Source organism: Hippopotamus amphibius, chromosome 16, assembly GCF_030028045.1.
Source record: "Hippopotamus amphibius kiboko isolate mHipAmp2 chromosome 16, mHipAmp2.hap2, whole genome shotgun sequence".
NCBI classification, from domain to species: Eukaryota; Metazoa; Chordata; class Mammalia; order Artiodactyla; family Hippopotamidae; genus Hippopotamus; species Hippopotamus amphibius.
Window position 1 is genome coordinate 49,590,799 of NC_080201.1, and position 11,528 is coordinate 49,602,326.

Sequence of the window (11,528 nt, forward strand, 5' to 3'; positions counted from 1 at the left end):
TTCCACATCCCAGGGGCCTGAAAGCCTTCAGGAAATGGCCAGCGCCTGGGAAAGGCGAGAGCCTTCCACAGGACTCCCGCCCTCCCACTTCCGGCTGCCTCCTGCCCACCCCGCCCGGCCCTCCTGCTACCACTCTGCCCTGCTGGTTTCACACTTCCTTGCGTTGCTCAGTGTGGTTTTTCATTCCTCCCACCCTCTCAGTTCCCTGTGAGATCCTCACTGAGCCCCTGGGGGCTCCTCTGGCCCCGTCCACCCAGCTATTTGACAGGCAGCCCCAAGTCTGGCCAGTTGCTGAGACCCACCCAGGGGCACCCATACGCCGCCTGTGTCACCTGTGTCCCTGTCTGCAGCCCAACGAATGCCCTCCTCACATTAGCTCAGGCCAGCTGCGCTCCATAGGCGGCTCCCAGGTCCAGAGCAGTACCCTCCTCCCCCCTCTGCCGGGGAAGGAATGCAGGGGAGGAGAAGCCAGGAGGCGAGGTAAGGGAAGAGGAAGCCTGGGCCAGGGGTGCAGGCACCTCCATTTGCCTCACAGAAATGGCATCCATGAGTTCTGCGCCCCAGACCCGAGGGAGGGGGTGTTGGTATTTAGTTCATTCATTTGTTCTTCATTCATTCAACAGACGCCTCTTGAGCCTCTTTGCTGTGCTCAGCAGTTTCCCAAGTAGGCAAGGTCCCTGCCCCGGGAACTCAGAGGCCAGCAGATTTTGACACCTCTCTTGTCAGAGGGTCCTTGGACATGTAGGTGGATTTTACAGCACCTGTGTCCCACGCTTGGACTGAGCTATCTCCTGTCATTATCCACGTGCTGTATCTTCACCATGCTTTCTTGGGCTCTGAGTGTCATCCCTGTGGATTTCCTTCTGGGGGCTCCTTATGAGCCCCTCATCCTCTCTCCTGGGGCTCCAAGAGGCCCTGGGAAGATGGTCTCCTGAGGCCGAGGTGTGGGTGTGACAGCCCACCAGAGCTTCTTCCCTGAGAACTACTCCGTCTGGCCTTTACCTGAAGCCATTTAGGAGAAGTTGGCCCAGTCTTTAGCCAGGGCCCAACTGGTTCCGTGGCCTCCACACGCTCCTCCCCCACCCCTACATCCCCACAGGCACTTTGGCATCTGACCCTGCCCCTCACATCAGCCCGCAGCCCCCAGCAGGCCCGTCCACCCTCATCCCCAAGACCTGAAACCTCTGTCTTCTGAACCACCCACTTATGCACAACAGGAGGACAGACGGGCCTCCTGACCCCTTTACACCCCTGGGATCCAGGTGTAGCAGCCTCCTCACTTGTGGGGGTGGAGGGCAGAGGGCCCAGAGGGCGGGTTGAGCCACCATCATTCTGTACCCCCCCCCAACATCACTGTCCCCCCCCCCCCCCCACCATCCCTCTGTACCCCCTCCCCCCCACCATCCCTTACAGCCTGCGGGAGTGAGTGAGCGTCCATGTGGGTGCTTCTCACAGGCTCTCAGATTGTCTGGCGAAAAAGCAAAGAGGAGCGCCCGTCTCCCCCTCATCCTGGCTGCCCATGCGCCGGGGTCCCAGGCAGCTGTGGCTGTGGCCCCTTCCTCCCATTCTTCCCAGTGCACCCTTGGCAGCTCCTTTGCTGAAACTCCGCCGAGGCAGAAACGTGATAACCTGCTATTTCTGGTTCCCGCCCTTGGGAGAAAGCAGTTTGGGGAAGGGAATTGCAAGCCTTCCTTTGTGGTTGAGCCTGCTGCCCCAGGGCTGGAGCGGCGGGCCCGCAGAGTCAGTCTCCCCCAGGGTGATAGAGGTGTGGGTGGGACTGGCTCGCGCCCGCCTTTTGGACACCTCACCGAGGCTTTCGTCTCGGGCTGGCGTTGGCCCCATCTTACAGAGGGAGGAACAGGCGAGGCGAGACTGCCTCCCGTCCCTTGCTTTGAGTTGTTGCCCCAGGCAAACAGCTGTTGCTCAGGGTTTCTGGTGCCAGCTGAGGAGGGGGGTCTCTGAACTGCCACTCCAAGGGTAGCCCAGGGCAGCTTCTGGGGTTGGGGGTTGCAGCCACCTCTCCAGGCCAGCGTTTCCCTCTCGGTTCTCTGCAGCACGTTCCTGTGCTGGCAGGGCTTGCTTGAGCTTCTGTCCTGGGCTGTGTAATTGGCCAGGCTCCAGGACTAATGACGGCGTTCCTCGTGTCCTGCAGAGGGCCTGATGGTGGGCCCTGCCTCGCCGCGCATGGAAAGCCCCGAGGGTCGTGCGGCGCGGTAGATGTGCGATGAGACGCCCACCCCGAGGGCCTGGCACGGAGGCTGGCTGCAGTGCCAGCTGCTTCTCCGGATCGCGGCCCTCCACACGTGGGTGTCCACGTTTCCAGCGCTGGTCGCGCAACCCACATTCCTACTGTCTACCCATAAAGGACACTGAGTTTAGTACACACAGCTTGACGTGGCGTATCTCAGGCCCATCCGCCCCACGGGGTCTCCCAGCTCCATCCAGGATCTCGTTGCGCTGAAAGATTCCTGCAAAGGGCAAGGAAAAAGGTTCTGGAAGTTTCTAGCCTTCATGACACCGTCCTCGGCGAGGCAGGGCACGGGGTCCGCACCTCGTTTCCCTCCCTCTGGTTGGACCTCCCCCTGGACACCCGCCACGCTGTGGACTAAGCACCCCCTGCCCTCCACCCCCCCCCCAGGGAAGGAGGCCATGCTGAGGCAACGGGACTATGAGACAGCCACCCTGTCGGACATCAAAGCCCTCATCCGCAAGCACGAGGCCTTCGAGAGTGACCTGGCCGCGCACCAGGACCGCGTGGAGCAGATCGCTGCTATCGCCCAGGAGCTCAAGTACGTGGGCGTGTGGCCCCCGTCACCCGTGTCCCTCTAGCACCCAGCCGGGAGCAGTGCTGGCGCAGTGGTGGAGCGGGTCCCCCAGCTCTTTGCACCCGCGCCGCCTCCTTTCAGATGCCCGGAAAGAGCCTTACAGGACAATGCCTCTTGCCCACCTTGTCTTAACCCCGGAGGAGAAACAGTGGGATCTAGATTCTCCAGCAGAAGGGAGGTCTCTAACCCCTTGTCCTGATTCCTTAGGCTCTCGGGGTCCCTGGGGCCCCACCTCCTCTGCCTGCCACACCAAGAAGGCCCCCCAGCCCCCTGATGTGGCGAGCGGCCCACCCCCCACCGCTCCCACCCGCTGTTCCCCAAGGGAGTCAGCCGCACAGAGAGCCCATTGTTCTGCCCAGCCCCTTCCCTCTCCCGTTCAGAATACGCTTATTGTAAGAGCTTCCAGGCAGCCAGTTCTCTGCCCTCCCTTCCCCACCTCAGTCAGATAAACTTGTGCGCACAGTTAGTACACTGAACCTCCAGAGCCAGTGAAAGGGGGCCTTATTCCATCTGCGCAGTGGCCAGCCACAGGCGGGGCCCAGGGAGTGGGAGGCCCAGGCCATTACTTCATGGAAAATCCACAGGCCCTGGAGGGGCGGCAGGGCTCCCAAAATAGCCGTCTGCTCAAAAATAGGATCTTTGGCTGGAACTGCCCTTTCCATAGACACCCCCCCCCCCCGTCACAGTCATCCCCAAAGTTCTGCTTGTTCCTACAAGGCTAGGGCCAGGGTGATGCCGTGGAGCCCCACACCGGACAGGGCCGGGTTCCTCCCTGACTCACTCTCTCTGCACTGCCCAGCTGCTCTGGGGGTTCCCCATGTGCTCACCCAGAGGCAGATGGACCACGGGGTCTTCACAGCACAGGGGACACAGCGTTCCCATTGGGCACGGTTGGGGGCATCCCTTGGGGTCCTGTCGCTCCTCTAGGATCAAGCCCCTGTACCTGGCACCCCCAGGCCGAGGAGGGTGAGGTCACAGACACAGACGTCCGCCACTCACAGGGGTTGTGGGGGGTGGGACGTGGGCAGTTCCTGGCCCTCTGCTGACAGGAGCGCTCCTGGAAGCCACTGGGAAACAGACTTGGAGTAGATCCTAGGCCAGCCCACGTCTCAGGCACTGGGAACAGCCATGTGAAACCCATTACCCTGAGCCAGGGAACAGGCGGTCCCTGAGGCAGCTTTCTGGACCGTAGCCCTGGAGGAGGAAGGGAGGGTTGTTTGGGGTGCTGTCCGCGCCCCTGAAGATGAGTCAGAGGGCCGAGGGCCGGCCAGGATGAGCGTGGATGGACAGCCCAGTGAGTGTTGATTAACAGTAATGACGGAAACTCAGAGCGCTTGGTGCTGTACGTTTACTAGCTCATTTAATCCCCTAGCGATCCTGTGTTGCAGAGGGGTAACTGAGGCACAGAGAGGCCAAGGGGCCTGCCCAGGGTCACGCAGCTAGGGAGTGAGTGAAATAGGGATGGAGCCCAGGCTGCCTGGCCCCCGAGTGAAACACAGCCTTGCTCCTCCTTCAGCCCTTGCCTGCTCCTCCGGTCCCTGTATCCTGCCTGCCCGTCTGGTCCCCCAGACCTGTACACCAGCTCCCTAGGAGCCTGCTGCTAAGAGTATCCAAGTGTCGACCCCAAGAGGCAGGAATCCTGCGGCTGATGAGAGGGAATGGGGCAGGGGGCTAGGAACTCTGGTGTCAGCTCAGTGTGTCCAACCTGTCATTGCGGTAACAGTACCCATTCCCTAATCAGCTCACTTTTTGTTCTTTAATATAGTGTTAGTTGCTTAGAATGAGGTTGCAAGCTAGTTATATTTTTTTTTCTTAATACCCATTAAAGTAAATACACAACCTTTAATAAATAACCATTGCTACTTTTTCCTACTGGGTGCCAAGGACTGCTCTCAGCACTTCACATGCCTTAAGTAACTTGATCTCCACAATAACCCCACCCCCATTTCACAGATGAGAAAACTGAGGGATCTGGAGGGAATTCACTCACCCAGGGTGACACAAGTTCAAGATCAGAGAGCTGGAATTCACACCTAGGGAACCTGGCTCCAGAGCCTTATTCTCTACCCAGTGTGCTCTGCTAGACTTTCTTTAAATGAGAAAAGCAGTCCAGGGGACTTCCCGATGGTCCAGTGGTTAGGACTCTGTGCTTCCACTGCTGGGGCCTGGGTTTGACCTCTGGTTGGGGAGCTAAGATCCTGCAAGCTTCACGGTGTGGCCGGGGAAAAAAAAAAAAAAGGCAATCCACACACAGTCGTGGTCGAGGGCCACACTGTGGGAGCCCCACGTCAGCTTATAGTGACAGGAAGCTCTGTCATCCTCTCCCCCCCCAATTCCTCCTACCTGGGGCCAGAGCGCTGATTGATGACTGATGTCCTTGAGTGCTGATGTGCCCTGGCACAGGGGTGGGTGGGTCCAGCACTCCCCGACTGCCCCTGCTGGGTCTTATCACCCTCTGCCTGGCCCGCAGCGAGCTGGATTACTACGACTCCCACAACGTCAACACCCGCTGCCAGAAGATCTGCGACCAATGGGATGCCCTTGGCTCTCTGACCCACAGTCGCAGGGAAGCCCTGGAGGTGAGGAAGGGCGATGCCGCCCACCCAGCTCTGTGCCCCGTTGCCTTCAGGGCTTCCCTGGACCCCTCCCCGCCATCCACCCTGCTGGCCCGCTGACCTCCCTCCTGTGTTCCCATCCCTCCCCACACACACCAGAAAACGGAGAAGCAGCTGGAGACCATCGACCAGCTGCATCTGGAGTACGCCAAGCGGGCAGCCCCCTTCAACAACTGGATGGAGAGTGCCATGGAGGACCTCCAGGACATGTTCATCGTCCACACCATCGAGGAAATCGAGGTCCGTCCCCACCCGCCCGCCCTTCTCGTGGCTCGTGGGGCCTCACCAGGGCCCGGCTGCCCCCTCACCCCTTCTCTTCCCTCCCCCAGGGCCTGATCTCAGCCCACGACCAGTTCAAGTCGACGCTGCCAGATGCCGACAGGGAACGGGAGGCCATCCTGGCCATCCACAAGGAGGCCCAGAGGATTGCCGAGAGCAACCACATCAAGCTGTCGGGAAGCAACCCCTACACCACCGTCACCCCTCAGATCATCAACTCCAAGTGGGAGAAGGTAGGCGGCACCCACCCACCGGCAGGGCCAGCCAGGCGAGGGAGCCGCCCCCTGACCGCTCCTGCCCACGTCCCCTCCCCCAGGTGCAGCAGCTGGTGCCCAAGCGGGACCACGCCCTCCTGGAGGAGCAGAGCAGACAGCAGTCCAACGAGCACCTCCGCCGCCAGTTTGCCAGCCAGGCCAACATCGTGGGGCCCTGGATCCAGACTAAGATGGAGGTGAGGGCGAGAACCTGGGGGCAGAGCAGGGGAAGAGTCCCCACTGAACAGGAGGCTGCCCAGCCCTGGGGGGAGGTCCCCAGTGCTCCGTGGGGCCGGTGGACGTGGGGGCCTGGCGGATCTGGGTCCCAGCTCTCATGGCCTCGTGGGATTAGGAGGGTCAATAAGATTATATTGATGGAAATGGCAGCACCATCCAGAGGGAGAATGCTAAGGGGTCAGGTAGAGGTGGGTTCGAGTCTCGACTCTGCCCTTGACGGGTGATCAGGAGTCAGGCACAATTTAACCTCTGCGCCTCAGTTGTCTCATCCATAAAATGAGATGAAGCCCGTTATTTCATTCCCTCAACAAACACTTTTGGGCACCGCCCTATGCCAGCCCCATCACAAGCACCATAGTGGGGCTGTGACCGAGGCGGTCCGCGCTCCGACCCTCACAGTGTGCTCCCCCTGTCCTCGTGACCCAGCCACAGGAAGGCTGGTAACCAGTGCCGGTTGCCACTCGGGCCGCCACTCACTGAGCGCTCACTATGCACCAGGCACCCCAGTGACCGAAGCGGCCTCATTGAAACTCATGACAGCCCGAGCGAGGGCTGGGCCGGTCGGCCCCGTGGTTCGGTGCCGGCCGCGTGGAAGGCGAGGCATGGGGCGCTTGTGCTCAGGAGCCTGGGTTCCGACCCCAGCTCTCCTCTTACTGTGATAAGTTGCCCTCTTTGGGCCTCCGTCTCCACCTCTGCGGAACAGGTCTCTCCCAGTCTTGGGCCTCAGAGGGCGTCAAGGGGGGAGCAGTGGGGCTCGCGCTGTGGAGTGCTGGTGCAGAAACTCTGCGTCGTGGCTGCTGTTTCACCGGAGGGTGGGCTGAGGGGGCAGCTGGTGAGCAGCAGGCCCTCCTGGAGGGGACCCTTGGGCAGAGGCCCCGGGCCGGAGGCACCCTGGCAGCGGGCGACCCGCGACAGACCTCCTCCTGGTGGCTGGTCGTGGCCGACGGTCCACCAGCCCTGCCTCCCCAGCGGCACTGCCCTCTGTGCAGGAGATTGGGCGCATCTCCATCGAGATGAACGGGACTCTGGAGGACCAGCTGAGCCACCTGAAGCAGTACGAGCGCAGCATCGTGGACTACAAGCCCAACCTGGACCTGCTGGAGCAGCAGCACCAGCTCATCCAGGAGGCCCTCATCTTCGACAACAAGCACACCAACTACACCATGGAGGTGCGCCCGCCACGCCCTGCCCCGCTTTCCCTGTCACCAGCTCAGAGGGTCCCTGCGGCAGCCCAGGCCAGGCCGCCTTATTCCAAGTAGTTTTTGCCGTGTAGAAAATATATCTCCTGCTTCCTCTGTCTCCTCTTTCACTGTGACCGAAAAGACTAGATCCTATGTTTACACATTTTTAAAAATCACAGTGTCTCTACCACTGCTCTCCCATCACCATGACAACACACATCTCAGGACAAGCTCCCTGAAGTGCTGGGAGGGCGGGCAGCACCTGTCCCCCATTGTGGCCTCAGCCGTTTCATCCTCACTTGAGGACGCAGGTCCAGCCAGCGTTTGCGGGAGCCCCATGCACCAGCTCGCTGCGCCGGGTTACAGCATCAGGGCTGGTTGCCATCATATTGGTAGCTTGAAATGATCTGTGGTGACAGCACTTATACCATGCAATCTAAAGATACCACCAAATAAAAGGGGGGAAGAGGTGTTTCCCCAGAAAGCTAGTTAAACATTGCCCAGCGTATCTGTGCAAAGTTTGCACGTGGATCCTGGCACAGGTGTCAGGACCCGGTCTCTGCTGCATCCATCACCGGGACAGACACCAGCCTGACGTGCGCCCTGCTGGTTGGCAGAGGCAGTCGGCAGGCGCTGTGCCTGTATCCCTGTGTGCACATGAGCCGCACGGGAGAGCGTGGGGCTGGGTTGGCGTTTGGGGGAGAGTTAGGGCGACCCCAGTTCCAGGCCACACACCCCCCACTCGAGGAGAGCCCCGTTCTGAGCCCCCCTCAGCAACAGCCGCGGTGGTCCCAGCACCGCCGGCCCAGCCCACGCTCATGCCCTCGTTCCGCCCGCAGCACATCCGCGTGGGCTGGGAGCAGCTGCTCACCACCATCGCCCGCACCATCAACGAGGTGGAGAACCAGATCCTCACCCGCGATGCCAAGGGCATCAGCCAGGAGCAGATGCAGGAGTTCCGGGCGTCCTTCAATCACTTCGACAAGGTGAGCAACTTCTTCTACCCCTTGGCGGCTTCCCTCCCCGCTGTCACCTCCCACCTTGCCCCTCTGTCTTTGCATCTGTCCGTTTGTTCACATCGCAGCTGCCGAGATCAGAGGCCGCTCACAGGGGCCGGCAGGGCCCCAGCCACTGAAGGGGGTGCAGAGGTGCATCACCTTGACCCGCAGCGGGGGCAGCTTCTCTCGGGAGAAAAGGGAGTCCCAAGCCCTGCCCCCGGGGCTGTGCAGCCTCGCCCACCTGCTGATGCAACCCTGAACAGACAAGTCTAGCACACCCGGGATTTGAGACCTGACCCAGGATCCGATCCACACAGTGTTCTTAAAAGTCAGATTTGGTCTGGCAGCCTCTCCAGAGGGGCCCTGAGCGCCAGTTTGCCCCAGGCCCTACTGGGCCTGGTGTGTCACCTGCCTGCCTTCTGTGGGGAGGATGTGCTCTGGTGTTAGGCGGGGGCCCAGTGTCCCATGCAGGAGGGGGTGCAGTGCCCCAGATCCTGGAGGCAAGGAGAGCTCCCCCTTCCCTCCCAGGAGTCCTGGCACTCAAGCCTCAATCCTGCACCTCTCAGCTCCCACTGCTGCTCTGGCCCGGGGGAGGTGGGAGGAAGCCCCTGATTGCCCTCCAGGCCACCCCCGCCCCTCCACCTGCCCCACCCTGGGCATCACCTTGTCCACGTCACCTCTAACTCTGTGTTTCCCTCCCCCGTGTGTCCCCCTCCCCCACCCTCTGCATGTGACCCTGGCCCCTGGCCCCGCCTCGGTGCCGGCCTGGTCTCCACACCGCCCCTCGTGCACACCTGCCTTCGGACGCCGGCAGGACCACGGCGGGGCGCTGGGGCCGGAGGAGTTCAAGGCCTGCCTCATCAGCCTGGGCTACGACGTGGAGAATGACCGGCAGGTACGCGCCCCCTGGGCCCCAGCGGACTGTGGCATTAACTGCTCTTCTCTTTCTCTCTCTCCTTCTCTCTGTCTCCCCTCCCCTCTGGCCATCCCACCCCTTGCCATCGTGTGTGCCATTTCACCGGCTCTCTTGCCTCCTCCCTGCCCTGTGTCTCTCCGGACACCTTCCCCCTTACCTGGTCTTTCGGGGCCACCTCTGTCTCCCCCGCTCCTGCCACTGTCCTGTCTCCCCGCTGTGCACATGGGGCGGCCCCTCTTGCCTACTCTGGGCCCGGCCTCCTCTGCTGTCCCTGCGTCCTCGAGCAGAAGCAGACAGGCAGCATGGACTCCGATGACTTCAGGGCTCTGCTTATCTCCACAGGATACAGCCTGGTATGCCGCCTCTGCCTCCCCTGCTGCTGTGCCTCTCCTCCTCCCCCTCCTTCGTCCCTCCCCCTCCTCTATCCCTCCCCCTCCTCCTCACCCTCCTCACCGCCTCCAGAGTGTCCATGTCCTCGGGGACACTCCTCCACCAGAGCAGCGCGGCCTGGCCTCCCTCCTCCTCCTCCGCTGCATCTGCTGGGTGGGGTCCCTCCGATGACTCCCCGAGCCTCCCAGCTCCTTTCGTGGAAGTCTCTGGAGAGAGGAGGTCAGGCCTCCAGCTCTCTCCCCTTCTCTTTCTCTTTCTTTCTTTCTTTCTTCCTCGCCCTCCAGAGCTAACTTGTGAGCCAGGGCTGAGGAGCAGTAGACCTGTTCGATCCACACCCCAACTCCCCACTTCCCAAAAACGTGGGAGGGGAGGAGCAGAGGGTGCACGTCCCAGGTCTGGGGCATGTGGGGCCGTCGGCCCGGGGAGCCAGGACCCTTGGAGGCGGGCTGAGGACGCCCGTCCTGGGTGCCGGGGTCGGGCCCTGCTCTCCGGGCCTGGTTCCAGGCACTGGGCTGGGCCTGGCCGCCCAGCCCCACTCAAAGGCCGCCTGCCCCCCGTCCCCTCCTCGCAGGGCGATGCCGAGTTCAACCGCATCATGAGCGTGGTTGACCCCAACCACAGCGGCCTCGTGACCTTCCAAGCCTTCATCGACTTCATGTCAAGGGAGACCACCGACACGGACACGGCTGACCAGGTCATTGCCTCCTTCAAGGTCTTGGCCGGGGACAAGGTGAGCAAGACACCTGGGGGGCACCCGGGGGCTGCTGGGGAGGGGCCGGGGGGCCCGTGTCCGTGTGGGCGGTGACCCAGATTCCCGCCCCGCCGTCCCCAGAACTTCATCACCGCCGAGGAGCTGCGGAGAGAGCTGCCGCCCGACCAGGCCGAGTACTGCATTGCGCGCATGGCGCCCTACCAGGGCCCCGACGCCGTGCCTGGGGCCCTCGACTACAAGTCCTTCTCCACAGCCCTGTACGGCGAGAGCGACCTGTGAGGCCCCCACCCAGAGAAATCCTGACCAAACGCCCCCTCCTCACAGCCTCCAGGAGGGGCTGGGGGAGCCCTCCCGCCCCCTCCGCGCTGCGAGGGCCCCCCCGGCCCCGCCCCTCTGACTCTGTATCTATGCAAAGCACTCTCTGTGGGTCCTTCCTGGGGGGGGGGCGGGGGGGCAGGGAGGGGCTGGGGCAGGCTCTCTCCTCTCTCTTTGTCGGTTGGCCGGGAGGGTCTCCCACTCCCCCTGGATGGGGGTAAAGGGGGGCCTCCGGGGCCAGCGCTTCTGGTCTGGTAAATATACATGATGCGTTGTTTTGTGTTGTTTTGCTTTTAACTGTGTGGAGGGGGCAGTGGATCCTCCCAGCAAAACAGGCCCCCTCCAAGCCCTAGAAATGCCCCTGTCCCCTCGTCCATTCCTTCTCCTCCGAGGTCCCTTCAAGGCCTCCTACATCCAGGCCAAAGCCCAACGTGCCTTGTCCAGGAACCACCCGGGCCTGCGATGGGCCCCGCAGAGGGCGCCACAGCTGCCCGGCAGGAAAGAGGACCTGCCTACTCCCCTCCCCGCTCCCCCCACTTGGCATCGCCAGGAGATGAGAGGGTTCAGCTCCGTCCCCCCCTCTCTTCTGCAGCAGGAGTGGGGTTGGGCAGACCGGCCTCCCGCCCTCACCCCCAGCCAGCCCCCACCTTGCTTTGTCTGGACCCGCGTATCTCTCAGATTTTCTAAGGAGTCCCCACCCCCTGACCCCCCTCCCCCTGCAAAAAACCACCAGAAAACCAAAAAAAAATCTACAAAAAAAAAAAACCCGATAAAAAAGAAACCTTTCAGAGAATGACTATTTACTT

At 61.9% G+C, this 11,528-nt stretch overlaps 1 protein-coding gene across 2 annotated transcripts in view; it reads left to right on the top strand.

The window, feature by feature from the left end:
* Nucleotides 1–11,000, top strand: part of ACTN4 (actinin alpha 4) — a 70,109-nt gene extending 59,109 nt beyond the window's left edge. For both annotated transcript variants that reach the window (XM_057713259.1, XM_057713258.1), the window contains exons 12-21: nt 2,639–2,789; nt 5,296–5,404; nt 5,540–5,680; nt 5,770–5,952; nt 6,036–6,170; nt 7,200–7,379; nt 8,231–8,377; nt 9,204–9,284; nt 10,267–10,425; nt 10,528–11,000. In XM_057713259.1, coding sequence (XP_057569242.1) covers nt 2,639–2,789; nt 5,296–5,404; nt 5,540–5,680; nt 5,770–5,952; nt 6,036–6,170; nt 7,200–7,379; nt 8,231–8,377; nt 9,204–9,284; nt 10,267–10,425; nt 10,528–10,686 — 1,445 coding nt within the window. In that variant the 3' untranslated portion in view covers nt 10,687–11,000. The remainder of the gene's footprint in view (nt 1–2,638; nt 2,790–5,295; nt 5,405–5,539; nt 5,681–5,769; nt 5,953–6,035; nt 6,171–7,199; nt 7,380–8,230; nt 8,378–9,203; nt 9,285–10,266; nt 10,426–10,527) is intronic.
* The last annotated feature ends 528 nt before the right edge of the window (nt 11,001–11,528 follow it).